This window comes from Gobius niger (assembly GCF_951799975.1).
Source record: "Gobius niger genome assembly, chromosome: 17".
In the NCBI taxonomy this organism is placed as follows: Eukaryota; Metazoa; Chordata; class Actinopteri; order Gobiiformes; family Gobiidae; genus Gobius; species Gobius niger.
The window spans coordinates 27291006-27318944 of NC_136868.1; the positions used below are offsets into that span (position 1 = coordinate 27291006).

At 41.7% G+C, this 27939-nt stretch overlaps 1 protein-coding gene across 1 annotated transcript; it reads left to right on the top strand.

Moving 5' to 3' along the window:
* Positions 1-26117, top strand: LOC306976713 (occludin). The gene is made up of 9 exons (XM_079574757.1): positions 1-180; positions 7542-8115; positions 8884-9075; positions 11557-11724; positions 19680-19843; positions 22621-22830; positions 24419-24590; positions 25110-25151; positions 25255-26117. The coding sequence occupies exons 2-9, from the start codon at positions 7549-7551 to the stop codon at positions 25354-25356; spliced, it is 1617 nt and encodes a 538-aa protein (XP_079430883.1). The 5' UTR covers positions 1-180; positions 7542-7548; the 3' UTR covers positions 25357-26117.
* The last annotated feature ends 1822 nt before the right edge of the window (positions 26118-27939 follow it).

Sequence of the window (27939 nt, forward strand, 5' to 3'; positions counted from 1 at the left end):
CAGAGAGACGCTGCAAATCCAAAAGACTGGGGCGAACTCAACTTTTCACCGACGAAAACCTGTTGAACATTACGCTTTTCTCCCCCCCCTCCTCCATTTTCAAGGACCCCATAATTGAAGGAGGGGATCTTTACAGGAAACGGTGCAGGAGTTGGCCGAGTCTCGCTCCTCTGGCTGCAGGTAAGACTTATCATTAACTGTTTGTCATTTTAACTCTGCGTCACTTCTTTTCTGTCCTCAAACATACTGTACGTCGTCTTGTTTTGAAGTTTGCCTCGTCCCAGTCCCGTTAGTTTCACCTTTGAGCCGCGTATTTTCCACGCAGGATTTGCTGCAGGTGCCCCCCCCCCCATTGTCCCGCTGTCTCGCGCTAAAGCGGGCTGGTGCAATAGTTTTAATACGGTTTAACTGTGTCATAGTAATGAAGGGGAGATGAGCTCGACTCGTTCTGGTTTACATGGATTATTACTGTTTGTTTCACGCGCAAGTGTAGCCAAATGTTTCGCGTTTGTACCTCTGGTGGTTCTTTAGTGATTGATGTCTTGCTTCGTTACTTTGTACTGAGCCTCTAAAATAATCTGCTTTGTTCAAGTGTGGCGTTTGACCCAATAGGCCTCAATAGTAAATGAAATGCAAGAGTTTATTTAGCCTATTGTTGGCTATTGTTTATTGTTGAAAACACCAAAAAAAGACTAACTTCTCTGGGAGCGGGACGTCTCCAGCTGGTCTCCATGGAGATGTTGAGTAAAGGCAGCCAAATATGAGCTCCCCATAGATACAGACGGCATCTCTGGAATCGCCTATATATGGTCATTTTTTAAAACAGTTAAGGGGGAAAACAATTATTTTTATTTTTTTATTTTCTCTAATTATTCAAAAACTACTGTAACAAACGCTGAATTATGAAAATATTTTCTACTAAAGAAAGATACAAAGACATGGGGAGGAGCAAAGTGGTTCAACAGCCCATAAATACATAAATAACGGAGAATGCTAACTTGATGCTACATGTTAGCATCGGGCTAATGCTAACGGTTAGCTTGCGCTTGCTACAACTGCCGTTTTTTCACTTCTACTGAACAATCTGCTGTGAGAAAATATCCAAATGGGCCCGATTTACACTTGACTTTATTTATGTGATAAATAAGTTCATATTCCACCAGAAAACGGCTAAAAAGAGTGAAAAATTGTGTTTCTCTAAAGATTCTATTTTCCCCCTCGGCGAAGCCACGCCCCCTTCTATGACGAGATGCCGTCTGTATCTAGGCAAGGCAAGGCAAGTTTATTTGTAGAGCACAATTCATACACAAGGCAATTCAAAGTGCTTCACAGTTGAAAACAAATAGAATCAATAAAAACAATCTCCATCTATAGGTTTCCTAGTTAACGGAGTTGATTACCCACTGCCAAAATAGCTGTGTTTTATGTCACTAGCAGCATGTTTCTTATGTTTTTGTATGCTTTGTATTTGGTGACAGTACAATCCAAAATGTTGCGTAATGTGCCTTTAAAATTTAAATCATTCCACTTAAAATATAAAAGCTAGGTTCATTGTTTCGGTTTATATACTCCCAAAATGTGATCTTTACCTGATTGCTGGAGCTCTTCGCATTAACTGATTAGATTTAAACTGATTTACTTGTAGCCTGCTCTTTTACATCGGCGGAGAAACTAAAAGAATGACCTTTTGCTTTGTTTAAAGAGACTAGATGCAAGTTGGTCATTTCATGCTCACTACTGCCCTCTCAGGTCTGATGGTAACTGCAGCTTCTATATTAAGCTTGCGCATGACGGCACTTGGGATCGAATTAACACCTTTCTGAGTGACAGTGCAGGATTTTAGAGGCAGGTCTGGGCTCGTTCTACACATTAGGACAAGTAGGGGGAGGAAAATACTTTAACATTTTTAAACTCTGTATAGTTCCTTTAAATAGAAGTGATCCATTAGCCTAGATCAGTACCAAAATTGATGAAACATAGGTTTGTGGGGTTTTTTTCTTCACCTTTTCAATGTACTGAGAGCACTAGAATTACTAAGAACATTTCAGGCGCACCTAGATTGCAAGAGGTGAACAGACCAAAGATTAAGGGTACATGCAGAGTCTGGATTTTTTTGATTTCCAGATTACGTGTAAACTCATAGCATCTGATTTCTCTGCAGTGCAAGTGAGGAAAAGGCATGTGTCTTTTTGTGTGCTGCTATTTTGACCAAAAAGCCCCTCATTATCACCCTTCTACTCTTTGGAGCAACTTACTTAAACTGCCATTGTGAATAACTGATGCAGCTGGAGGTACTTCATCCCTGTAAACTCAGTCATTTTTCGCAGTAACTCCCCCAGTCTGAGCCTAACAGTTCGGGACAGATGCAGACATGTGACTGTGCGAGCGCGCGGGTGGAATGCCTTGGCGAGCTGCGGATGAGTGAGGGTTGTTGTGTTGTGCTGAGGCCGCAGCGGTGGGCGTCTGACCTGACCCGAGACTTGTGCTCCAAACACTGGCTCAAAATGACTTCTGTGTGGACGCCTGACCCCATCCTGACCCAATTATGATCATGTGTTTGTTATGAGCTGAGCCTCCGGTAAATAGTGAAATAATACGGTCAAGCGTGTCCACTCTAAAGACAATTTCAGACATTTATGTGGTTCAAAGGAAAAACTGTGTCGTGGTGCGAAGTATCTGTAATCGTACTTTTTTTCGTACTTACTGAATATTTAATCGGCAAATGCCTCGTTTTGATCTATAAGGAAAGTCTGTGTTTTCATGCCATTTTCTTAGAATTTTCTTTGGAAATATCTCAATTTCCACATTATCTTTCACAAATGTTATGGCGTCATTGAAAAATAGATCAGACTTTTTCACTCAGTCCGTTACTCACAGTACTCAAGTAACATTTTTGAGTAAAATTATTTCAAAGTAGTGTATTTAGTTAGTAGTAGTTACTCTTACTCTACACGCCTCTGGTAATGTGGCACAGAATAATAAAAAACAAACATTGTAGGTACATGAATGTAGTAGTCCGAGTAAACGCTTCTCTCCATAGTCTGTGATCAGGCTGCTGGGATGTAGTAAGAAACAAATGGCCTAAAGCAGTGGTTCTCAGCTGGCGAGTCAGAACCGAGAAGTGGGTCATGGAATCGTTTTCGGTGTCTTGAGAACTTCCTAGAAAAAGTAATCGACTGACAAAATGACATCAAATGTCATGGGGTTTTTGCTTATCACAATTTCTGATTCTTCTTCTATTTTACATGATATATCAAATTCAGTGCTTGACTCAGAGCTGATGAATGATTGGCCAGTTGATGACCAGTTGAAAACCGCTGGGGCTAAAGCATGCGCTTCAATGGACGGCCTGGGTTTGCATCTGTGGACATCGCTCTTATCTTAATCTTATCCAGTTGCACCTGAGCCCACCCCGATAACCCTGCGCCATTGTCGAGGTGCAACAATGGCATGTTCTTATCTGTATAATTTATGAGACTTCCCTCTCCTTCTGAAACTCAAGGAGATGCCCTTGTTTTGTGTCAAAGGCCAACAGTGGAAGCTCTGACAGTCAGTGTGAGAGAGAGAGAGAGTATTTGTGGAGCCGTTCAGCCGGTAATCCCTCTGTGCTTTTGCACTCAAATATGCTTCACTCCCATTATCCGATCAATGAGAGAATTCCTTAACCTTCCTCACCTGTTCCTGCTCTGGCTCACTTGAGTTGTCCAATGCTTTCTAGGGATGTGATATGGAAATAGTGTCACTTCAAAAAGTCTGGCAGTATTGTTGTAAATGTGTATGACCTGCAGGTCATGTAAAGATGTATTGAGTTAGTGAAGCCTGTTTATTGAAACAGGGGCTTGCAAGTTTGAAATATTGTCTTATATACATATGTATTGTAAGCTGTAAGCGCCGGATGTGAACCATTTGCATCAAATCAGAGAAGCATTCCAGTCACTGTTGAGCCTCTTAAAGAGGGGGTATTATGCCCATAGCACCAGTCTATATCACACTACAATGATGACAAACCTTCTGCTGGTCTGTAAATGCAGTAAATTAGAATAACTGCCTTGTATAAAATGTCTCTCTCAAAATGGCTGTAGTGAATGTCTTGAAATAGGCCTCTGTCTCTTTAAGAACCTCTGAGCCTTTAGACACGCCCCCTCCACACGCTGTCTGTGGCATCAGTGGGGAGGGGGTTCTGCTGAGGAGCAGTGGTTGGTTACTCGGCTGGTGACGAAAGCTCGGAGGCGTCTCCAGGAGGTGGGGGCGTTCCTAGGAGGACTCAGGCAAACCTATCCCTAAAATGGCTGCCATCAGAGTTTTTACAGATTACTGAAAAATACGTGAATGTGCCAAGGCAACACTTCAGGCATGTTTTTAATGAGGGAATGACAGAATAACATGATGTAAAGCTTGAAAAAGTCGATTTTGCATAATACCCCTCTTTAAGTTTTCTTTCTCATTTTTAAATCAGTGGTTCTCTACTGGTCTTCCGTCGGGACACACAATCACCCTGGGATGAGGGCAAGCAGCAACCCAAATATGACAAAGACTTGTAAAATGTAATGGAAAAATGTTGATGAATAATAATTAAATAAGCAAGAGAAGCTGAAATGGTGATAAAAACAACATGATAACAGCCATTTGAACAAGCTCAAGTAGCGATTCAGTTACACGACCCACTTTTGGGTCCAGACACACCAGCTGAGAACCACAGTTTTAAATCTTAAATATGATCACTGGAGTATAATCATATGCAAACAAATTTTACACAAGCAACAAGTGATGGAAACACCACATTTCACAATTAGAACTCTTAATTTGCATAAAAAGTTGATTCACTTGCTTGAATTAGCCTTTGATGTTTGTGCAGTTTGGAAGATGGATTTATACACCTGGAACACCTTAAAATATTCAACTTTTTAGAGCTTTTTCCATGCTACATTGTTGTTCCTCATCAAAGACTTCCCTGGAGCTGTGTTTGGACCCACTCGCACATCTATGAGTAATCTTTGAATCTTGTCCAGTGGCGACAGCTCCCAAAAAGCTCCTCTTGACGTCCTACGTTTCCAGGAAATGCTTTCCTCGCCTCTCGATCTCTTGCTAAGCTTAATCCTTTCACCTTTCACTAAGTAAAAAACCCTGGCCATAACTTCACTACAGCCACATTAGCGGACTCTTTTTTTCTCTTCTTGGAAACAGCTGTGCAGCGAAGGGGAGAACGAGAATATAAAATGTTATAGATCAATATTACATTTTCTAACCAACAACAAGTGTACGATTGTGATAAAGGCATGTTTAAGATTAGCACCAAATATCTGCAAAAAGCATAATACTCCATCTTTAGTCTACCCATGGTAAATGTTTTTCTTCTTCGTGTACAACTTATGGAAGGGAAAGGACGTATGAACAATTGAGCTCTACAGAAACGGACACTTCTGGGAGATTCATATCAATCGATGTATAATTGGCATGAACAGAATAACGTTTGTGTATCCATAAAACTGAAGATTTCAATTGGGGAAGTCAGAGGAGCGTCGGATCGTGTCCAGAGCCAGATTTATCGGGCAAAACCAGCAATAAACCGAAGTTTCACTGATCAGAAATGCGACATTCTGCTTTCAGAGTTTACAGAGCATTATATAATTGTTACAGCCCTGGCTATGTTGACAAAGCAATGCGTACTGTATCTGCTGTCCTTCGTCAAATCTAATTGTACAAAGTGTGTCTGGGTCAAAATTAAACTCAGCATTAAATATGACAAGGTTAAGACAAATATCTCCACACTATCTTGTTTAAACTCATAGTTGAATTGTTCTTTCCCCATAAATACCACATTATCAAAATCTGCAAATGCCCGCGTGTCCTTTGGTGTTGCCAGCATCTCCTCATGGACCCTCCTGTGTTTGCGGGTTAGAAAGTGCAACCAGTTAAGTGGTTTTCCAAGTGATTCTTTGTCATTTGCAAGCAGATGAAAGTATAAAAGGCAGGTAAAAGCTCTTGCACTTAAGTCTGTTTAAATTTCTGTCAAGGTGGGCCTCCTTCAGCGTGAAAAGGGAAATGTTACTAAACACTTGACACTCATCAGCTCAGTTCCAGTAATAACTTCTAAACACGAGCTTATAATTGAAACATTGAGTTAAACAACAAAAGCGAGGTCAGCCGATACCGCTGCGGGGCATTTCTCCTCCACCTGTCCTCCCTCCTTCTGCACAGCAGCGCAGCAGCACAGAGCAGCCCTTGTCCCGTCCTCCCACAACTACGGGCCAAGCTTTTTTTCTAACCACAAGGATCCATGGCAACACGTTTCTGGGGAGGAGCAGCCTTGACTTCTGCCTCCCCTGCCCCCGAAAACAAAGACAAAAGTTACAGATGGCCCCGGTGGAGGGAGGGGGGGGGGGTGAGCGGGGTGAAGGATGGGGAGGAATGGCTGAGGTATAATGGGTAGGTGTCTACGCCGGAGAGACCTGCTCCACAGAGGCTGCCACAGAGCACAAAGAGCCCCAGAGTTATGGCACTGGCCTGGGCTCCGTTTACACTGCCAGGCACCACTCTCAGACAGGAACGGCCCCGATAGCTAAATGGGCTATAGATGTCCCGCCAACACGCCTTCCAAGAATGTGGGGTCACTATGACACAACACATGTAAAGAGTCGTCAAAATGGATACGCAGATTCCAATCAATACTAAACTTAGTGTACATTGTAGTCATATACATGTTCATAATGATATCTTCATACATTGTTTAACCACTTGAACAATTCAGCAAAGTGGCCTCTCATAGTATTGTTGTCCAAGATAGACTTAATTAGCGAATAGGAATGAGCCAAGTGAAACATTATTGGACAGTCTGTGTTAAAGATTGACCTTGTGTTGATAAGGTAGTAGCTGTTCTGCTGCTACTGTTGTTTCAAAGTAGCATGTCTGGCTCCTTCGCTGAGCTCACATCAAAGAAAAATAATGCTGACACAAGAAAAAGAAAAATTGTAAACTCTTGTCCAATTTGTAACTACTCCCTGACGTCGACTCCCTAAAAAGCGCAGAAGAATTGCCCATTGTTCCCGACATCGCTGACCTTGAACCCTTTTTGCAAGATTCAAAAGCCGTCCGAAAACAATATTATGTGCCAGGATGTGGCGCCGCTTTCAAAGCGTGTCTTGCATTGTGGGGGGGCGGGAGAAAGACTCCTACGGCGCGGGACGAGGCAAAAGGGACGCATTGTTGTCCCTCTGCCCTCTCCCCGTCCTGGTGCCGACGTCGCAGTGCCAGTTCGGAGTCCTCAAATCTAAGGTCAAGCCATTCATTTTCACCAAGTGCCTCCGATACATGATAACTGTTTGCTGTGTAGCTGCAATTACCTGGAAGAAAGTGCACCGCCCTCGTGACTGACACTTGGTTTGAAGTGATCAAACATTTACAGAATCTGTTAGCAAGCGTCATTACCTCCACACCCTCTTATCCATATCTCTACATAGTGTTAGTCAAATCTAGGTTAGAGGAAAAGGCACGCACTGCTCCTCGTAGTTCATAACACTTGATTTTGTTTTCTGTCCTTCTAGATCCGCCATGTTTGACAAGCAGCACTACGACAGCCCCCCGGTCTACAGCCCACCTTCCAATAACGGGTACGGACCTCCGGGCAGCTTCCAGGGCACGCAGGACGACTACAACCCGTACCCACCTCCCCCGGGATCCTACTACATCGAGGAAAAGCCGCAGCACTTCTACAAATGGCTGTCCCCTCCCGGGATCATCAAAGCCATGATGGCCACAGTCATAGTTCTGTGCGTGGCCATATTTGCCTGCGTGGCCTCGACTCTCATGTGGGATATGAATTACGCATACGGCGGCATGGGGTACGGGTCCGGGATGGGCTACGGGAGCGGATACCCCGGCGGCGGGTACGGTTCTAGTTATGGAAGCTACGGCAGCGGATACGGTAACTATGGGGGTTACGGCGGCTCCTACGTATCGCCGTACTCCGCCAAAACGGCCATGATTGCGATGGCGGCCATTAACTTTATTGGGTCACTGGCGTTTTTCATCACAAGCTTCTCCAAGTCCCCCACCGTTCGAAGCAGGAAGTACTTCTTGGCTCTGCTCATAACCAGCGTCATCATGGGTATCCTGCAGGTAATTAAAGTCACTTCCTTTTCACGTGGTTAACGTTACTATGGATTAAACCAAATGGATTGAAGTTGGATTGATGTTTATAAAAGGTCAAAGGCCGATATTGTGCTTTTCATCAAAAACATATGGTTTATCCTTCAAAATAGGGATTTCTATCAAGAATTAGATTTAATTAACATATGTAAAATAGCCCTGACAAAACCTTTTTTTTTTTTTTTTTTTGCAATGAAAACACTCAAAAGGTCTCTCGATACCAGGCCACGACCCCCAAAATCACTCAACCAACAACTTAGGGCCCCCTTCTGTAACATTTAATTATCTTAAAGAAAAAATATAAAACTTTTAAAATGTTGTTTAATTATGTCAAAACATTATTACTTTAATGAGCTAATTGTGCTGCTCACGGTGGTGCAGCGTTTAGTGCTCGTGCTTCACAGCAATTATTATTATTAGTTTGGATCCTGTATTTCCACATTTGGCTTAGTTCCATGACAATATGCTGTTTTCAATTAAGAATACATCAAACTCAGTGTCAGATTTGTAAAAAAAATATTGTCTCAAATCATCTTGTGACCCCCACTTCAGTGTCCCGCGACCCCCAGGGGATCCCGGCTCCCACATTGGGGACCACTGGTCTGGAGCACACTTTTCAACTGACACACAGCCTCTTTTTCCCCAATATAGCGGCACATTTTCTTTACACATAGACATTTGGACAGAGTTTCTCTGCATGTTAACGTTATTATGCTGAAGCTTTCTCCTTGTTTGCAGGGCATCATTAGCATCGTTTACATCGTGGGAGTGAACCCCATGGCTCAGGGCTCCTCCAATATGATGTACAACCCCATGCTCATGATGTGCCAGAGCATGTACGGGACCAGCTACTCTCAGATGGGAGGGGTGGGAGGCTTCCCCATGTACAACCAGTACCTCTACCACTACTGCTTTGTGGACCCCCAGGAGGTGAGACCCGCCCTGACACAACGCTGACAGTGATAACCGTAGCTTTATGTGATGTAGTTGTTTTAAAGCTGGTTTTAGCTGCGGCTCCAACTCATTTCTAGCTGGAGCATACTTCCGTCTCTAGATAGATAGAGACGGAAGTATGTTATGGTGGGACATTGTGGAAATCATGGAGTGAAAAAAACGTCACTCTAAGCTAGCGGTTAGCACAGGGCTGTGCAATTAATCTAAAATCAATTACAATTTTAATTATTACACTTAACGATTTCAAAAATCGTGAAAAATCGATTATTAAAGTCCCTCCTGCACGGTTTGTTTGTGTGAGTGTCTGATCTGCTGAACTACCAGTGCAGCGTGATGAACTGTTGTATTTGTTGCGGATATAATAATATTGTAATATTAAAATAACAATTTTTATACGTAGCTCTTGAGATAACGCTACTGATAAGTGCTCACCTTTTGCTGAAAGGAGAACCGAAGTTTAGAAGCCTCTTTATCCTTTGCCCAGGCGCTGGTTACAACACAAGAGTCTAAAACTCTTCTTCAGGAGCAGATCTTAACGGAGCTCAACGCAAACTCGTATCATTTGATGCTGCTGGGATGATTGTTTCTGTTCCCTTCACATTTCGCCTGCTACTGGCAAATGCTTTGGTCTGACATAAACAGCGCTGTGTGATGATGTCATCACTGCAGCTTGGTTTGCTTGGGCAGGTGTGAGGGCTTTAGAAACATGAGCATATTTAATATAGTTTGGACTTTTTTTTAATTGTCCAAAGAAAATATTTGAATAGTTGTTTTAATTAAAAAATAATAATAAAATAATTTATATTTTTTAAAGGCAACAAATAATCGTTTCTAAAATAATCCTGATTATTATTTTTTCTATAATTGAGCTGCTGTAGGTTAGCATTAAGATAACATTAGATTTATGGTTAGCGGTCAGTGTTATATGTACAGATTTAGGTCGTAACCATTTGTTCCCTTCCATGTCTCAGTATCTGTATTTGGTAGAAAATACATCCATATTTCAGCATTTGTGAAAGTATTTGTGGAGTAATCCTATGTCCTATGACTGACTATAATCTAAGAGGCCTTTGGCGCAGGTTCACAGCCCTCTCTCTGTCTATCAGTCTCAGGGCATCTAGTAGTGGTACTTGTAACAAAAATAAGTCAAACCTTTTTTCATAAGTCATATAGGCTATATGCACAGTTTTACCATGTGACGTCTTCCTGGACAGTCAGCCAGTCGCTGGACTTCCTGTCGCCGATCGTTTACATTCACAACTAGCAGGTCCCACACAAATATAGAGAAGCTCAGGATCTGGTTAAGGACAACGAGTTACTGATGGACAGTCACAGAAACGTGTTACAAACATCATGTTCGCTGTGAATCCAGCACCCAAAGGAAACGCCAGCTGTCGTAAGGGCGGAGCTTTTATCTTAGAGCTAAAGGCTAGTGTTAAAAAATGCTAATATAACATGTAAACAAGTAAATATTATTTAAACTACTTACAGGAAGATTCTTTTTTGCGCAGGCTCGTTCAAAACTTTGCGCTAGATTTAATTTTTCTTTTGTTAGCCGCGTTAGCCTCAAGACAAAAACATCCACCGTTATGAACAGTGAAGTCGTTACGTCTCACGTAATATTTTCTAACCTGCTCCAGTCACATCCGAACTTTTACTCGCTGTCCTTTACCAAATCTTGAGCTATTGCTTCATTTCTGTGGGACCTGCTCATTTTTAATGGGAAGAGAAAACGGACAGGAAGGACAGCGTCTGGCTGACTGTCCAGGCAGAAATCACGTGGGGTCACTGTGCATAGAGCCCATTGCATCACAATTTACCCAATACATAAACTACAAAGACTTGACTCGTAACTGTGCTCGGGGCGGGACAATATTGGTTTATTTATGTTTTGAGTATTACCACAGATCAGTTGCTCAATGCTCCGCAGTGTGGCTTTAACCCTCATCGAATTGGATCAATGACGTGCTGTTCATTCTATTTTGTTGTTATAATTTCCCTTGAATGGGTTTGTCCTGCCTGTGTTGCCATACCGCCTTTGTGTTGCCATACCGCCTTTGCGATGCCCAATCCCGTCAGACCTTGGAAGCTAAGCAGGGAAGGGCCTGGTCGGTACTTGGATGGGAGACCGTTTAGTAACACCAGGAAGCCTAGCGAATGTAGTGAGTGAGTGAGTGGTTGGTGGTGGTCGGAGGGGCCGATGGCGCAGACTGGTTGCCTCGCTTCCGTCAGTCTACCCCAGGGCAGCTGTGGCTACAATAGTAGCTTACCACCACCAAGTATGGAGTGAATGAATAGTGCAATGTAAAGCGTCTTTGAGTGTCCAGAAAAGCGCTATATAAAACCAATGCATTATTATTATTGACCCTCCGGCCTCACATGACATGTGTCATGTACGTAAGATCACCGTCTGAAGTCACACAGCTTTTGCCCATATTTCTGTCTCATCCTTCTCAGGGAGTTGCCATGGTTTGCGGCTTCCTGGTTGTCATCGCTTTGGGAGTCGCTGCTTTCTACGCTCACAAAACCAGGGGCAAGATATGGCGCTACGGAAAACCCAACATCTACTGGGAGGAGCCCCTGGTTGGCGGAAAGGCCTCGGAGGGCAGGGACGTGGAGGAGTGGGTAAGGAACACAACAGCTACAGTATTTAGTACAGCCTGCTTTACAAAGGATTTAGGACCAAAATCACAATTCATCTTGAAATGTTCTACAGAGCTTACTGCGGGCAGCCAGACAGGGTCAGAGACAGTTTAAATCTGTGCTGATTTGATTACTTGAAAGATTGCTCAACTCTTGTGTGTTTTTTTTTTGTGCACCTAAACTCAGCATCGGTGTTTGTGCCGTAGAATTGTAAAGATTCTTGTTTTGGGGTGGATTATTTTGATGTTTTTCTCGAGTTAGTCACAGAGTTCATACCTGCTACATTGCTCATATAAATAGGCTGCTGCTGATTGCAGTATGAATGATAAAAGAGGAGGATGGTACAGTTGAAAAACACTGAACTTGTGTGATAAGAAAGTTCCTTGGAGCTGTTGACTTTTCTCGTAAATGCTAGTGAGAGATTATGTTAGAAGGAGACATGCTAAGCTTCTACAATATTAGTTAACACTTTAAACATTGCAACTTGAAAATAGAAAAGAGCCATTTAGGTCCGGTCCTAAGCCGGAATTGATTCAGACCTGCCCTTGAGCAAAATGCCTCTGTAAATGTCTCTATATCTTGAGACTGTGCCTGGTTTTTTTCCAGTCCAATAAGGCCTTGTTTACGCAGCATTCGTCCGTAAAATGGCGTGCACAAATAAGAGCGTTTTGGTCCAAAGGATGGCCACCATAAATTCCAACTTATCTCACTTTCTTTTTTGGTGTCCTGTTGTATCAACTGGAACCAGGGCTTTATTTGAGGGAAACACATTCTCTTATCACTTGACTTTAGGAGGCTAACGACCTGGGAAGTATTCAGGAGGATTTAGTAAATATAAATATTTAATGGGAATGAGAGCATTTCAGTAACTACTGAGCGGGAACCCAGATTTCAACATTCAAATTTCTGAATTTCATTTCAATTCAAATCATTAATCATGTGTCCAACTATCAAAACACTTCATCCACTATCATTTTGGCCTGAACCCAAACAAAACAGTTTGGCATCCAAAACTAAACTATTTCTATTAGAACTCTACATAGCATGTGATCAGCTGATCCTTCAGTATTTTTACTGGTCTCTATCGACATCGCTTTAGCGCTGTCACATGTTGGACGATGCACTTCCCCCGAGTTGAAAGTCTGAAGGAGTGTCTATGATATAGATGTGTATCAGTTTTTATGGCCCTGGGTAGCTATTGTGGAACCCAAACAGTGCCCGGTCCAACTCAGTCACTTTGCTCAGGGTCAGGGCAGATTAGGTGCGGGGCTGTGTGGTTTCACTCAGGCTAATCATTAACCACTCGAGCTGATACGGATGGGGCTGGTTTCTACAGAGAGCCCTGAGATTTCATATCAACAACGAGCTGCTTGTAGATCATTGACGTGACCCAAAACCATCTAAATGATGCAGGTGATAGGCCATGGTTTATACTATAGGTCACTGCTTATGTTGGAAAGAGCTGTGTAATCTGTTTGGGTCTGGAGAGAAACCCCTCAAATGTCCTGGGGTCATTTAGGTTCAAAGTGAAAAATGATTTCGATACTCAAGAGTGCACTCAGTTTGGTTGTAATTACGACCAAAATATTCTTAAAGGGGCTAGATGCAAGTGTGCCATTTTATGCTCACTACTGCCACATCAGGTCATATGTGTAACTGCAGCTTCTATATTAAGCTCGTGCATGACGGCACTTCGGACCCGAAGTAACACCTTTTTGAGTGACAGTGCAGGATTTTAGAGGCAGTTGTGGTGAACAGGTCTGGCCTCATTCTACACATTAGGACATGGCTGGAACGTGTAGGGGGAGGAAAATACAGCATTTTAACATTTTTAAACTCTGTATAGTCCCTTTAATTTAATGACCTAATTTGTGCTGCTCACGGTGGTGCAGCGTTTAGTGCTCGTGCTTCACAGCTAGAAGGTCCCGGGTTTGATTCCCACATGGACGGGGCCTTTCTGTGTGGAGTTTGCATGTTCTCCCCGTGTCTCCGTAGGTTTTCTGGCCTTATGGGAGAGTGGCATTTTTGAAAGAAAACCATAAGAAGTCCCGTTTTCTGTTTGCCAGAAGCCACATGTAGGCCACATAGTGACTTCTGGCAAAGAAGAAAACAGGACATCTTATGGTTTTCTTTCAAAAATAGCTTGTTCTAGCTTCTCTGCCATAAGGCCAGATTTGTGCAGTGTATAACTAATTGTTGTTCTGTGTACAGTTTCCCCCACCTGAGCTGTAGCTCTCTACCATGAATGGTACTCAGAGAGATGTTCAAAGCTTTGGAAATCTTTTTATAACCTAACCCAGCTTTATACTTCTCAATAACTTTATCTTGTTCTTGGACTTCATGATGCTGTCTGCTCCCCAATAGTCTCTTAACAGACCTGAAACCATCACAGATCAGCCGTATTTGAACTGAGATTAGATTACACACAGGTAGACTCTATTTAGTCATTAGGTCAACGTGTGATCATTCAGAAATCTTCATTCAACTTCTGAAGGCAGTTGGTTGCACTAAAAGGAAAGGGGGGCATTACTTATGCACATCACACTTTTCAGTTTTTTATTTATAAAAAAAAATCTAAATCATCTTCATTTCTCCTCATGATTGTGTGTCTCTTAGTGTGTGTCTTTCACATAAAATTTAAATTAAATATATTTGTGTTTATGGCCCATAATATGACAAAATGTGGAAAAGTTAAAGGGGGGCTTATGTACACTTATGCAACCCACTGTGTGTGTATATATGTATATGTATGTGTATATATATATATATGAACCAGGAGATGCTTAGGTTAACCAGCATTACATAATGGGACCTTTGTCTATGAAGGTTTGAAGGTTTGTCATTCTTGTTAAAGGTTAAAATGTTGTGTACTGCACACGTGAGTATTTCTGAGGTCTCTTAATGCTTGCTGACAGCTCTTTACTGTAAAGCTCAGTAAGGCTGCTTGGTATCAGGCTGGTTATAGTGAAATTACATACCTGATAACCTTGATGCTTATATCAAACAGGACACACACTCATTTTGTTTGTATTATAATATCTTTTGGAACTAGGTTTGCATGTTCTTAACCATATCCCAGTATAAATGCTGTCAATGGCCAAGCAACATGATAAGAGTAATGTTAGGACTATAGTTTATGTAGTCCTTAATCTCAGAACGCTCACACAGGCTGTTCATCCATCAGATACGATAATGCCCGTATCTGCTGACTCAAAGGACTGGACATGCTGAACACAGTCGTGCCCATCGGCCGTAGAGTGGCCTCATCGTGTGGACAGAAGTGCAGAGTCAGGGTTGTGTAAGCGAAGCCCAGTACAGCCCTATGACTAACAGTGTGCGGTAATGTACCAGGATCACTGATGTCATCTGAGCTGCGCCAACCAACAGCTCAGGTTTAAGTAAAGGCACGATTGTTGACCCTAGAGGACACGCTACAGTACAGTCATTGTGGGGAGCATAAGTGATACATGTAAAAATGCACAATCGCAGACTTGATAGAATGTTTAAGTATTGAAAGTTTTCTAAAATAGGATACTTTCTGATGGCTTTTTTGAGCGTAGTCCTACTGTATAATACTCTTTTTTTAATTAAAGCTGACGATGCAGGAAGAAAATGTATCTTGTGGTTTGAAAAGGGATTACGTCGGCTAATATAAGTGTAATGACTGCAGAGATCCCATATGCTCTGCCTTTAACCACCAGTAATAGTAAAATAGCCCGAGCTTTTCTGCGGGCTCAAGGCAGTCGGTCCTGGTCCAGTGAGATCACACACTGGCCTCATTCAGCCTCACTGTGTCCGGGGATGAGCTCACCACCACACTGGGACTCAGCAGGAGGGTATAGGGCTCAGAGCTGGGCTGGAGTAGTGTAACCTCAAACTACTATCAGTAAGGTCCTGTATGTTCATGACTAATATGTTTGTGAATCACTGTTTCAAATTGGCTTTAGTGTAAGACTGTGCCAGGGCTGGCTCTAACGCAAACGGCATCGTGATCCCTTTGACATGTGTGTTAGAGAATTAACAATGGTGTTCGAGAGGATAGATGAAGAATAGGCAGCAGTCTGGATGTCTTCTACTGGAGAAGTTTATTTACCATCGGTACAGGACCCGGGGACATGAACTCGAGACATTGCGCTAGTTCTGCCATTCAAATCTGTCTATGCTTCCACAGAAAAAGGATAAATACCCTCTCAGAGCGTCATACTGATACACAATCAAACATTCAGTGGCTAAGAGTGGCACCTGAGCACCACAGTCAAGGCTACGACAGAGATACTACGACTGTACAACTTGACCCAGTATGATAAATAGCGATTTAATGTTATTCTCTAACAATATGTTTAATGAAACTCTATGCTCAAACAGAAATAAAATAGCCTGAATGAAGGCCGTGACTACTTGATCTGTTTTGAAGGGAAGGACCCTCATCTCCCCTTTATTATTGTTCTGTTTCTTATTTTGTTTTGTTTTTTACCGTTTATACTTTTTGCCCCCTTAAAGTTTTTGATAGTCATTGTACATAAGATACCTCTATTTACTATTTAATTGTTTGCACATTTCTTTTCTATTCTGCTCACCCTGAGTGTTTCTGAGATCTGAATGCAACAAGTAATAATTTCTCCATTGTGAGATCAATAAAGGTTTATCTTATCTAATTTTCTTCTGACACAGCCAATGCAGTTTCAAAGATTTGACATCCAAATTGTACTTTTAATTCAAGTGGCTCCTTTGGTTTCGGTGAAGATTTTTTTGGGGGGATTTTAAAACACAGCTTTAGATTCTTAAAAGAAACTTGGACAAAGATAGTATTTTACAGGCTGAACGTAAATTTCAAAAACCTTAGATCACAATATGGATCTGTTATGATAGAACAATAAGCATATATGTTGCTGTTGGCCAGCCTTTCTTTACCTTTCCGTGCTTCAGCGGGCCCAGGTCTATGGGGATGCTCTGTGGGGCCTACTACAGCTGTGGCGCTCACTGAAGGGGCATTGTTGAGATTCTTCCGTGAATCAGCTCTTCACATGAGAGCCACTGCCACGGGGGGCTCTGCCTCCACCCAAAAGGACTGTTGTTGTTCAGGGGTGAGGCCCATGGTTAGCGCTCAGCATCAACTCGCAGGAATTTGTGGAGTTTGGGGAACATTTCTTTAGCTCTAGAAAGGCTAACCGTGTCTTAAAGATGTGGTGTCTGATTATTTTCTAGTTGTAGAATAAATGCTTTGTCCTGGCGTAAAAAATACCTCTTCCTTCATCCTATTCACACGTGACGATCTGCAGCTACACGAATACGTCATCTATTACTACAATGCTCCCCGCTCCGGTCCTGTTGGTCTGTAATTTGATTTATTTATTTACCGGAGGAAAGGCTTCAATGTGAGCGAGTGCATTCCTTGGACATATGGTTTTTTGAGCTCTCAGGCAGGAAACACAGACTAAAGCTTGTTTACATCTGACAGAGCAGCTTCCTTCGCTTAAGAGAATGTCAAACTCCCGTAGTAGAATAGGCTGGGTCTTTAGTACAAACATGCATCAAAAACGTTTCAGGCTCTTGAGGAGGGCTTGGTCCGTCAGAATTGGGTGGAGTAGCCAAAATATTTACTCAAGTTAGAGTTCTTTCGCTTTGACGGTATTTCAATTATTCCATTCAAGTCTAAGTAAAGACTAGTGACCCCAATAGATAAGTAATAGTGTTGAGAATGAGATAATAATAAATATTTGATCGTGATAAAAGGACAAATGTACTTGAGCACTGAGTAGTTTTATGAGTGAAGAAAAATGGATGTAATTTAACACAAAAAACAAAACACAGCTGTAAGAAAGACACCTTTAAAAGGCCCTCAACCAGAGTTTTGTTTCTGGTGATTTGTATACTGTAAACTCCGACATTTGTGGAAATAATAATGTGTATCTACTTATAAAGCATTTGTATCAATTTCCTGACTCCTGGCTAGTTTTCTTGCATTTCACGTGAAAGTGACCCTGAAAGTTGCTAAACGTGCTCATAAACTTGTGCCTGTCAAGAATTGGAAGGCTAAAAACGAAGCAAAGTGAGGAAAAGGAGTTTGGACCACAACTAACTATTTAATTCACTTCCTTCCGTTGTTTGTAATAAAAAAGAAAAAACAGGCATAGAGACTTTAAATCCAAAATATATAGTAGCTTACACAAACATGGAGAGTGTTGTCAAAGTCTTTTTTTGTGTGAGTAAATTTAAATGACGATTGCCCACCTTTGTGAGACAACATTACTCACTGTTTTTGAAAGAAATGTCCAAACAGAAAATGTTCGGGATTTGACTAACTATAAAAAATGTATTTGTCATTCTTCGTCTTTTATATTATCATCAACCCAGATCTGCATTTTCAATCTGTAACTTCTGGGAATCCTGCCCCGTCTTCCTGCTCAGTGTTAAACCATCTTCCCCTTTAAATACAATGATGTCACATGCACCTATTGTTTTGTACAGTATCTCTGTTTGAACAGTGCTTAACAGGCCCATTGTCCTTGAGCACATGGATGAAATAAGTTCAGTGAATAGCCCTGTCTTCAGGGGTGTAGGTGACAGGTCGTCTTGCACATGTTTATAGACCTTTACTGTGGTGAACCAAACACACAATCCACTGGTTTGTTAGGGAGGAGGACAATTACACGCCCCACTCTCCCTTCAACCTTTAGTACCATTTGTTTTATCTGTTTGAAATGTTAACTTGTTACACTGATGCAGACATGGCAAGTATAATGCAAGGAGGAAGTTAACTCTTCAAATCTTTTATCGTCCTTTTTTTTTAAAATCCTTTTGTTTCCTTATTGTTATGTTTTTATAGTTGTCACTGGCAGTCCCCCTGCCAGATCTCACGAGGCAAGATCTCATCTAAGCTTCAAAGTGAAATTGCAAATAGGCTCAATAAATCGCTTAAGAAAGTTATTTTTCTTTGAGAAACTAGCTTACTTTAAGGCACACTGCGTAACATTTTGGGCTACACTGTTGCCATCAACACAAAACATGCTCTCAGTGACCAGCTCGACACAGAAAATCCTATTTTTGCAGTGAATAATCAAAGAATGAATCTGGATGAGGGCCTATAACCTGTCCAACTCTCAATTCTACAGACTTTAGCTGACATCTCCATGGAAACGAGCTGGAGACGTACCCACTCCCGGTTAAGTTGTAGTCATGTTTTAGCAGAGGCGAGCCGCATAGCACAAAAGCACATGTTTGGTTGAGGTATTTTTCAATGGTGAAAACATCTATCATAAAATAAATGCTTGTATGTCGGTTTTGTTTATTGGGTTGAATCTTACGCGGTGTGCCTTTAAATTACACTTTAGAAGCATTTAATATTAAAAACACATTGTTTTTTATGTGCTTTTTGGCTTGATGGAGACATGCAAAATAAACTTATGTAAGATTTTAACCTTGTTATAGCATTGTCATCAAAAACATACTGTACCTGGAGCAGTATTTCACTTCATTCACCCACTGTCTAAAATGAACATATTCATTTGGTTGTTTTGTCTGCTGAGGCGCTCCGATCAGTACTTCCTGGATTATATTGCATCATAAATGAAACACAAAACTGTCCTCCACTTTTCAAGCAACTGGATTTGCTAACCACGCTGTCAGCAGAAACTTGTCATTCCCACTGCTGCCTTCAGAGGGAGCTGCAAACTAAAAGCTTGACCAACTCTGGCCTCTGTGTCTCTGTATCTTTCTTTTTCTTTTTTTCACATAGACATTATTTAAAATTATTAAACATAGAATATATCAGTGCTGAGGGACCGCCTCACTCATACATTATCACTCCACTTTAATGTAAGAATAGTGAACTATATGATATTCTGACAGTGTGGGAGAAAAGCTTCAGGATTTGTGGCATTTTTCTCTATTTATTTATGTTTGCTGAGCCTGTTCCTGTTGTTTCCTGCCTCCCAAAGGTGAACAATGTGGAGGAAAGCCGCAGCGTGCAGGACGCCCCGACTCTTCTAGTCTCCGAGAAGGGGGCGGGACTCCTCAACGCCTCGGCCAACAGCGTCATTTCCTACCCTGCCGCCAAAGGGGACAGCAGCTCCTTTGATGGGGACACCTACAACAACAATGAGTGAGTCACCCTCCGAGCACATCCTGAGATATGCATTCAAGCATAGGATTATCAGATATTATACATTAGTTACAGTCACTGTCGTTTGTTACATTAGCAAGAAGGAAGCATGGACGAGAGACAAGCTTTACAGTGGAGACAGTTTGAGTGCTGAAATGGTCAGATGAATGTGCATGGGCATGAAAAACAGAGGAGCTTTTCTTATCAAAAGAGAGGACTACCCTATGACATCAGTGATATAGACGGCGTATCTAGAATCGCCCATTATGGTCATGTTCGAAGCTGCCCGAGGGGGAAAACAAACTTCTCTTTCCTTCATTACTCCAAAACTACTTCAACAAATGCTGTACTAGGAATATATTTTCTTTTAAAGAAAGATAGATTGATAGGAGAGGAGTGGAGCAAAGCGTTAGCGTCATGCTACATGTTAATGCTAGCTTCAACTGCTGGTTTTTCATTTCTACAGCACTTGATTTGCTGTGTCAGAACATTTATATATCCATATTTTAGGATGGCTTTATTTGTGTGTGCTAAATATGTTTATTGTCCACCATAAATGGCTAAAAATACTGAAAATTCCCATTACATCTAGGCCATGTCCCCTGGTATGACGCGTTACTGTATTTATAAAGCGTTTTGGGCGCTAGAGAAGAGGACAGACTCAATATGATGATTATCCAAACGTCAAGTAAACCAAACATCACCCTAGCTGTGTTTGTCATGACGGAACAATGTTATAATAAGGTCCAAAAAGCTCAAAATAAATAAATAGCATGAAGCAAAAACCTTTCATGTGAGACTTAAAGTTACACTGTGTAAAATGTTGTATTTTATTGTTGCCAGTACAAAACATTCTCCTTATGACCAGCGTGACACAGAAAACGCTCTTTTTGTAGTGGGTAATCAAAGAATGGATTTGGATGAGGACCTAACCTATTTAAATCTCATATTTGACTGATTGTAGTCAACATCTCCATGGAGACGAGCTGAAGACGTCCCGCTCCCTGTAAAGTCACAGTCAGGTCTTAGGAAAGGTGCGCTGCTCACAACAAACACAGTTTAGTCATTTTCTTTCAACATTTAACTGTGAACTGATTACATTTCAGTCACCAACTATTTCCAAAACTAGAACAAAATCTATTGGAACATTTTGAAACATAAATAAGAGAAAAGATTAGAGATTTAGAGTCTCCAAAGCCTCAAAACAATGTCATAAATAATCAGTTTCAGCATGACTTTAGCCTTTTCATTTCAGATCAGTGTTTTCCCAGACTTCATTACACTGCACTGCACAAAAACTCCCAAGTCCGTACCATGTGACTGGAGCTCTATCTAATCACCGCCCTGTGCTTTAGACCCATTGAAACATATTGTCCCAGTGCTGACTTCAAAACGAGACCTTTGAGCTGTGGCCGGATTAACTTCACTCATGTTTATTGAGCAGTTTGTTGACAGAAAAGTACTTGACGAGTGCATGAATCAGCCGTCGTAAGAGCTATTGTGATCTTTGTTTATTGACCTGGTTTAGGATCGGCAAACTTGGCACCAAAACATGTCAACATTTTCACTTGACTTGAGAAATGTGGTGCTGTCGGACTTAACAATGGTGGATGTCCTGTTTTGTGAGGCACAGGAGCGGCGGTGACCTACTGGCCGCTTGTAAGGACATCTAATATCTTCAGCGGAGGATTTGGATTCCTCTGTAAATCCCTCCAAAATGGAACATGTTTCCTCCGTGCTGCAGTTATTATTGAAAATGTCTAGGGCTGTTTATGCTCCCTGACCCAGACAGGGCTAAGGCAGGTGTGGGCAACAACAGTCATTTGTGGTGCTCTTAAGTAGCAGTCTATTCTGTCTGAACCTGTGAGTTAAGTATCACTTACTGTAGGTAATCTCCATAACTGTGTACATTGAAGTTCAGATGCACAATATTGCACTTTTTATTGATCGATTACACTCGGTGATGGTGAGCTACTTCTATAGCCACAGTTGCCCTGGGGAAGACTCATGAAAGTAGCTGCCAGTCTGTGGCTAGGCTAATCCGACCACATTCTATCACAGTCACACTTACTGAAAGTTGAATAAGAAGTCTTGCCCGAGGATACACTGACAAAAGGCACTGGTCGAAGCTGGTGTTGAACCAACAGCCATCAGGCTTGTGGGCAAGCACTCTACCACTGAGCCACTGAGGCCTGAAGGTTCTTGTTCCTTAAATATGTCAGCAGAGTGCTCTTAAAGTCCCTGTTACATGTCAGCAGGACAAAAGTTAAAGAGGGGTATTATGATAAATTGACTCAACAGTGCTTTTTTACCTCACTACAAGTTGTTCTCTCATCAGAAACATACCTGATGTGTTTTTCGAGCCAAAAGTGCATCTTTGAATAATCTTTCGGTCTTTACGAGCTCCTACTGCGCCCAAAAAGCTCCTCCTGAGGTCCACGTATCGAGGAAAAGCTTTCCTCACCTCTCAATCACTTGCTTGCTAAGCTTAATCACTAAAACTGCACGTGGACATTTTCTTTTTATCCTCTGTATTGACACTGCTGCACAGCAAAGGGGAGAAAGAGGAGTGTGGTAGGGGGGGATTTTGTGTGAAAATCCTGAAGTGAAATTACTTGATATTTTTGTTCTAGCCGTTTTAATGTTAGGCTATGGTTAATGTATTTTCTAACCAACAAAGCGTAAGATAGTGATAAAGATGTGCTTGAGATTATGATCACATATTTGCAACAACCTTCTCTTTTAACCTAAGAATGTCTTCATTCTTGATGCTGCAGGTACACGGAGAGAACAAGCCGGCCCTCTGAAGTGTCCCACGGCAGGGTCAGCTCCAGCCCCTCGGAGGAGACCGGAGGAGGCAGGAAACCCTCCGCCAACCGAGGCAAGAGACGCAGACGCAACCCTGACTGGGAAGAGTCACAGTACGAGACCGAGTACACCACCGGGGGGGAGACGGGCAACGAGCTGGACATGGAGGAGTGGGACAGGTCAGTTGGGGAAACTGGTTCAGAACGAAAGCAATGTCTTTCTTATCCCTGTTTTTGACATGAAAGCCTGGCCTCACCAAAGATGCCCAAGCCGTGGTTCCACAAACAGTAATGTACTACAAAGCCCTAGTCGTCATAACTAAATCAGAAAATGCATCTCTAAGCAGCCTTTCTACTGTCCGGACTGTGAATGCTATTAGGCAGAGAGACAGATTGCACTCAAATAACCACAGTCCTCGGGGATAAGACCTAAATACTAAGCAAATATCCCATAATAATCAGCCTCTCTTGACAATTGACTCAATTTAGAGAGTATTCTGTGGTGTATTTCTCATCAGTTGAATCTAAATTAAATCAGATTAATGACTTACCCCGAATTTACACCAGAGGCGCAGCTAAGCAACATGCGCGTGAGATAGCTTTCTATTTTAAGCAGTCAGTGTTTTACGCGCGCTAGGCGCCCGTATTTACGCTACGCTTCAACTTAATTAGAATCGAGTTCTAATTTGGGTGCGTATACGGTGGCCATGTCTGGCATTTTACCAGTGCAAATACAGGAACACGGTATGAAGTGTCAAAATAAACGTGAAAATATTTGCGTAGTTGAAGCGGCTCTGACTTCTGTGTAAATTGGCGCTTTGAAAACGCGTACGTCACGTCCTGTCACGTCCTGTCACGTCCTGTCACGTCCTGTCACTGCCTCTGGTGTAAGTTTGGGGTTAAATTTGAAAGCGTGTGCACAAAAGTCTATGTGGGGGAGAAAAAACAGACTTCTGCTGCCGTGTTCGAGCAGAGGCTAATCTCCTGAGGCATCCAGTCCCAGTCAGTCCCGCTCAGGGACAGAAGTGGGCCAAAGGTAGAAGACGTCAGCCCAGTGGAGGTTATGGGAAATAAGAATAAATGCGAGTGAAGCTGGATTACGCCACACTCAGTAAATGCATGTTAAACCAAGTGGAATTGTATTGTGGGATATGTGCACTGGACGGAATTAAATCTTATGGTATTGCAGAGGCTTATCCAGTGGTTAAAGTGGACTTTGGGAGGTGGTGGAACTCTGGTCTACATTACGCTGATGTATAGCCGATAAAGATTGATTTTGCCTATGTAACAAAAGGTGTTTGCTTTAGTTACTTTAGTTACTCCTGAATGTGACATGTAGCAGGTACAGTCCACAAGGCAGGAGGTCTGAGGGTTTGCCCCCCGGAATATGGTGCACCATGTTCTGCGTTAATCAGCCTTATTACACAGTGATAAAGGTCAGAACACAGTCTACATTATGATTACGTTTGTCTAAACTTAGGAGTGTGTGACCATTTTTGGTGACAACTTTACTTATTTTTTTGGCTAAGCAGTAACAAGTAATCATAAAACACATTGGTGGTAAAAGAGAACAAACCTTGCTGTATCCTCACATTTTAAATCCAATAAATAAACAAGTAAGCGACTTTGACCGTGAACCACAGCTTCTGCTCATGATTTACTCATTTATTAAACATTTTGGATCCAACTGTAATATCCCCTTGTGTTTCCCTGTGGCAAAATAAATCTCATTATAAATATTTGTTAAGCTTTTCTGACCTCTGTGCAGGATGTACCCGCCGATCACCTCTGATGGCCAGAGACAGGACTATAAGAGGGAGTTTGATGCAGACCTGAAGGACTACAAGCGCATGTGTGCAGACATGGATGATATCAACGACCAACTGAACAAACTGAGCAGGCAGCTGGACACCCTGGACGAAACCTCCGCAAAATATCAGGTCAGATATTACACTATATACTGGAAAAGTCAACACCTCCCTTTTGACTTGACAAAAGTGTGGGGCTCCGCCTAGTGGTGGAACTTTGGTACTAGTACAACTCTTTGCAGGGTTTTTGAGGTTTGATGGAAGCTTGAAGTGCGATATTTTTTCCCTGGTGGTGAGGGTCTTTTTTAAAATGATAAAAGAATAGATGAATAATAAACTGCTGGTAGAGTGTGCATTTTCCCCACGTCTGCTAAGGTTTTCTCTGGCTGCTCCAGTTCCCCTACAACTATAAACATGTCCCACCCCTGAAAAAGGAGATGTCTCTATTATGACATTGTCGGCAGTTTTGTCAGAATTTAATTTGCAGGAAATAAAAAAATATGTATAAATACTATGATCATTGTTCTGATATTGTGTGTCTACAGGTGGAATGTTACGATGTGTTTTTACATTGAGCTTGTGTCATTGTCCCATGTTAGATGTATAGATTTGGACATGTTTGTCATTCTCTAAATGATTATTTTCCCTCAGGCTGTTGCTGAGGAGTATAATCAGCTAAAGGACCTCAAGCAGGTGCGTGAATTGATGACAACACACCCCACCTGACATGCATCCTCAAGTAATACTTATAGAAGACTTCAATCTGTTATTCTACTTGACTCTGTGTGTTTTGCAGACGCCAGAATACCAGTCGAAAAAGAAGCAGTGCCGCAGACTGAGACACAAACTGTTCCACATCAAGCGCATGGTGAAAAACTACGACAAGAGCCACTCGTGAAGCCAGCTCTGTGCTCTCAACAGTGAACACTCGCTTTGGGCCGGGCAACAAAAACACTCCTCACGCTTCAGAAGAGACCAAAGTCACGCTGTGTGTGATAACTCGACATGATCTATGGTTATGGATTTAACATAAAGTAAACAAAAACAGGGAGCTTAGCTTTACCACTGCCAAATTTAAAGGCCCAAGGTGTCTTTCCATAGAAGCAGTACAGGGCGGTATGGAGCGGTTCAGGCGTGTTGTCACATCCTTACCTGAACTCAGCCACACCCAGAAGGATGGGTTTCAAACTAGAGATCACCTCTGCAGTGGGGTCTGGAGCGTTCGCCTGGGGGTGGTTTGATAAAGGAGGAGCAACACGCAGCTACTGATCGATTAAATGAGGGAGAATACACTCTCAAGCAAATACGAGATATAAAAAAGCATTAATAGACATAAACGTATCATATTTAGCCAAGCGCGTGTGTGCTTTGGTCATCTGCAGTCACATACTGTGAGAATGATCAGCTATTGGTTGACTAAAACGCTTAGCAAAACAAATCTAGCTTATTAGCAACAGTTTCCAGTTGGGAAAAAAATGCAAAAATGATGCATTTCTTGAATGAATAGCAAGTAACCATCTAACACCAGTTAAATCCATTACAGTGCATGATGACTTGTTAAAATGCTGTTCACAGAGAGGTTAAATGAATAAAGAAATTAGCAAACACAAAGTCACCCATTAGTCACTCACGCAATGGCCTTTTTTTTCTTCTTCTTCTTCTAAGAAACACAAACCTCTGGGGATGGCCCCCACCAATTGGAACCACTCACATGAGTCCTGCCCTATTCTGCTCCCATTGAAAGACACCTTTTTGGGCACCTAAACATTGGTATTCCATGTTAAACATCTTAAAAATAATGTATGCTGTTCGTATAAAAACAAGTCAATTCAGCCTTCATGATTTTGGATCTGGAGATGGTGATGGCCAACTCAAATGTTCATCAAACATGAAACAAAATGCAACTCCAGATATGTTTTTGAAGGAAACATAACATTGTTAGAAGCTTAAAGAAAAGTAACATTTGCATGAAATACACAAAAGCGTCTCATCTGTAACTTCATGTTCTTGGTACATGCCCTTCTACAAGTACACCAACTTTACAAATTCCAACTATGATATGGTGGCCTTATCAAAGTAAAATCAGAAAACAAGAGCTGATGGTAAAACAAAAACTAATCCTTGAAGTGCATTTGACAGGTTTTCAAATTTTTTCTTTTGTTTTATAAGATAATGCCTACGGTATTTATTTATCATAGATTTACATCAGTAAAGCGGCGAGGTAAAAGAGAGTACATTACAAAACAATGTCAGACTGGGAAAAATGTCAAAATTTAGCTACTACAAAAACATAATTATTTTCATAAAACTTTGTTAAACTTGTCATAAGCATTTTGACTTTTTTGACTTGCAAGTGTGTGAGGGTGTGGCGATATGTTTATGTATGACAGGTTTTCTTTTTGTTTTATTTTTTAAAGAGGGGGTGTTCTGCTTTTTTCAATGACATAGCCCCAGTCTATATCACACTACAATGATGAGCAAACCTTCTGTTGGTCTGTAAATGCAGTAAATTACAAAAACTGCCTTGTATGAAATGTCTCTCTCAAAATGGCTGTAGTGAATGTCTTGAAATAGGCCTCTGTCTCTTTAAGAACCTCTGAGCCTTTAGACACGCCCCCTCCACACGCTGTCTGTGGCATCAGTGGGGAGGGGGTTCTGCTGAGGAGCAGTGGTTGGTTACTCGGCTGGTGACCAAAGCTCGGAGGCGTCTCCAGGAGGTGGGGGCGTTCCTAGGAGGACTCAGGCAAACCTATCCCTAAAATGGCCGCCATCAGAGTTTTTACAGATTACTCAAAAATATGTGAATGTGCCAAGGCAACACTTCAGGCATGTTTTTAATGAGGGAATGACATAATAACATGATGGAAAGCTTCAAAAAGTCCATTTTGCATAATACCCCCCCTTTAAGTTAAAGCCGTCAGTAGCTACAGCGTGTCTGCAGGCCGTTTAAGTTTGAGTGTGTAGAAGTTGGTAGACTCCAAGGTCTCTGAGGCAAAGGTGAGCACTTCTGTAGGGAACACAGTTGCAGATACAATGTTTATTCTGTTTGGATGGTTATTTTGTTTTTTTTGTCACATAAATGACACCTTTATTTTCCTCGTGTTGTAAGTATTGTGCAGTCAACACACTTGTTCTTTTAACTCCAGTAACTGCCAAAAATATCTTATTTTTGTATTGTTTCATGAAATAAAATGTAAAAAAAATAACTCAAATGCAACATGACCAATGTAAAACTGTTATAAACGTGTATTTTAAGAACACCAGTGAAATGACTGTTCTTTATATAGGGGTTCTAACATTCAAAACAATGCTTTTGTGTTTATGTTGACTACCAAACTGTAGAAACTGTAAATACCAAACAAGCAAAACTTAAGAAGCTCTTCCACATTACATTTTTTATGATCATTTTGCATTAATCTTTATTGATCTGGTGTACATTTTAACTGTTGATTATTACAAAAAAATTGTTTCAAGTTTTCTT

What these genes read in the sequence shown, in the direction of transcription:
- LOC306976713 (XM_079574757.1), top strand. Translation starts at nt 7,549, where the DNA reads ATGTTTGACAAGCAGCACTACGACAGCCCCCCGGTCTACAGCCCACCT. An exon ending in GACACCTACAACAACAATGA is followed by an intron (nt 19,844 to 22,620) that starts GTGAGTCACCCT and finishes TTGATGCTGCAG; the next exon opens with GTACACGGAGAGAACAAGCC. An exon ending in AAACCTCCGCAAAATATCAG is followed by an intron (nt 24,591 to 25,109) that starts GTCAGATATTAC and finishes ATTTTCCCTCAG; the next exon opens with GCTGTTGCTGAGGAGTATAA.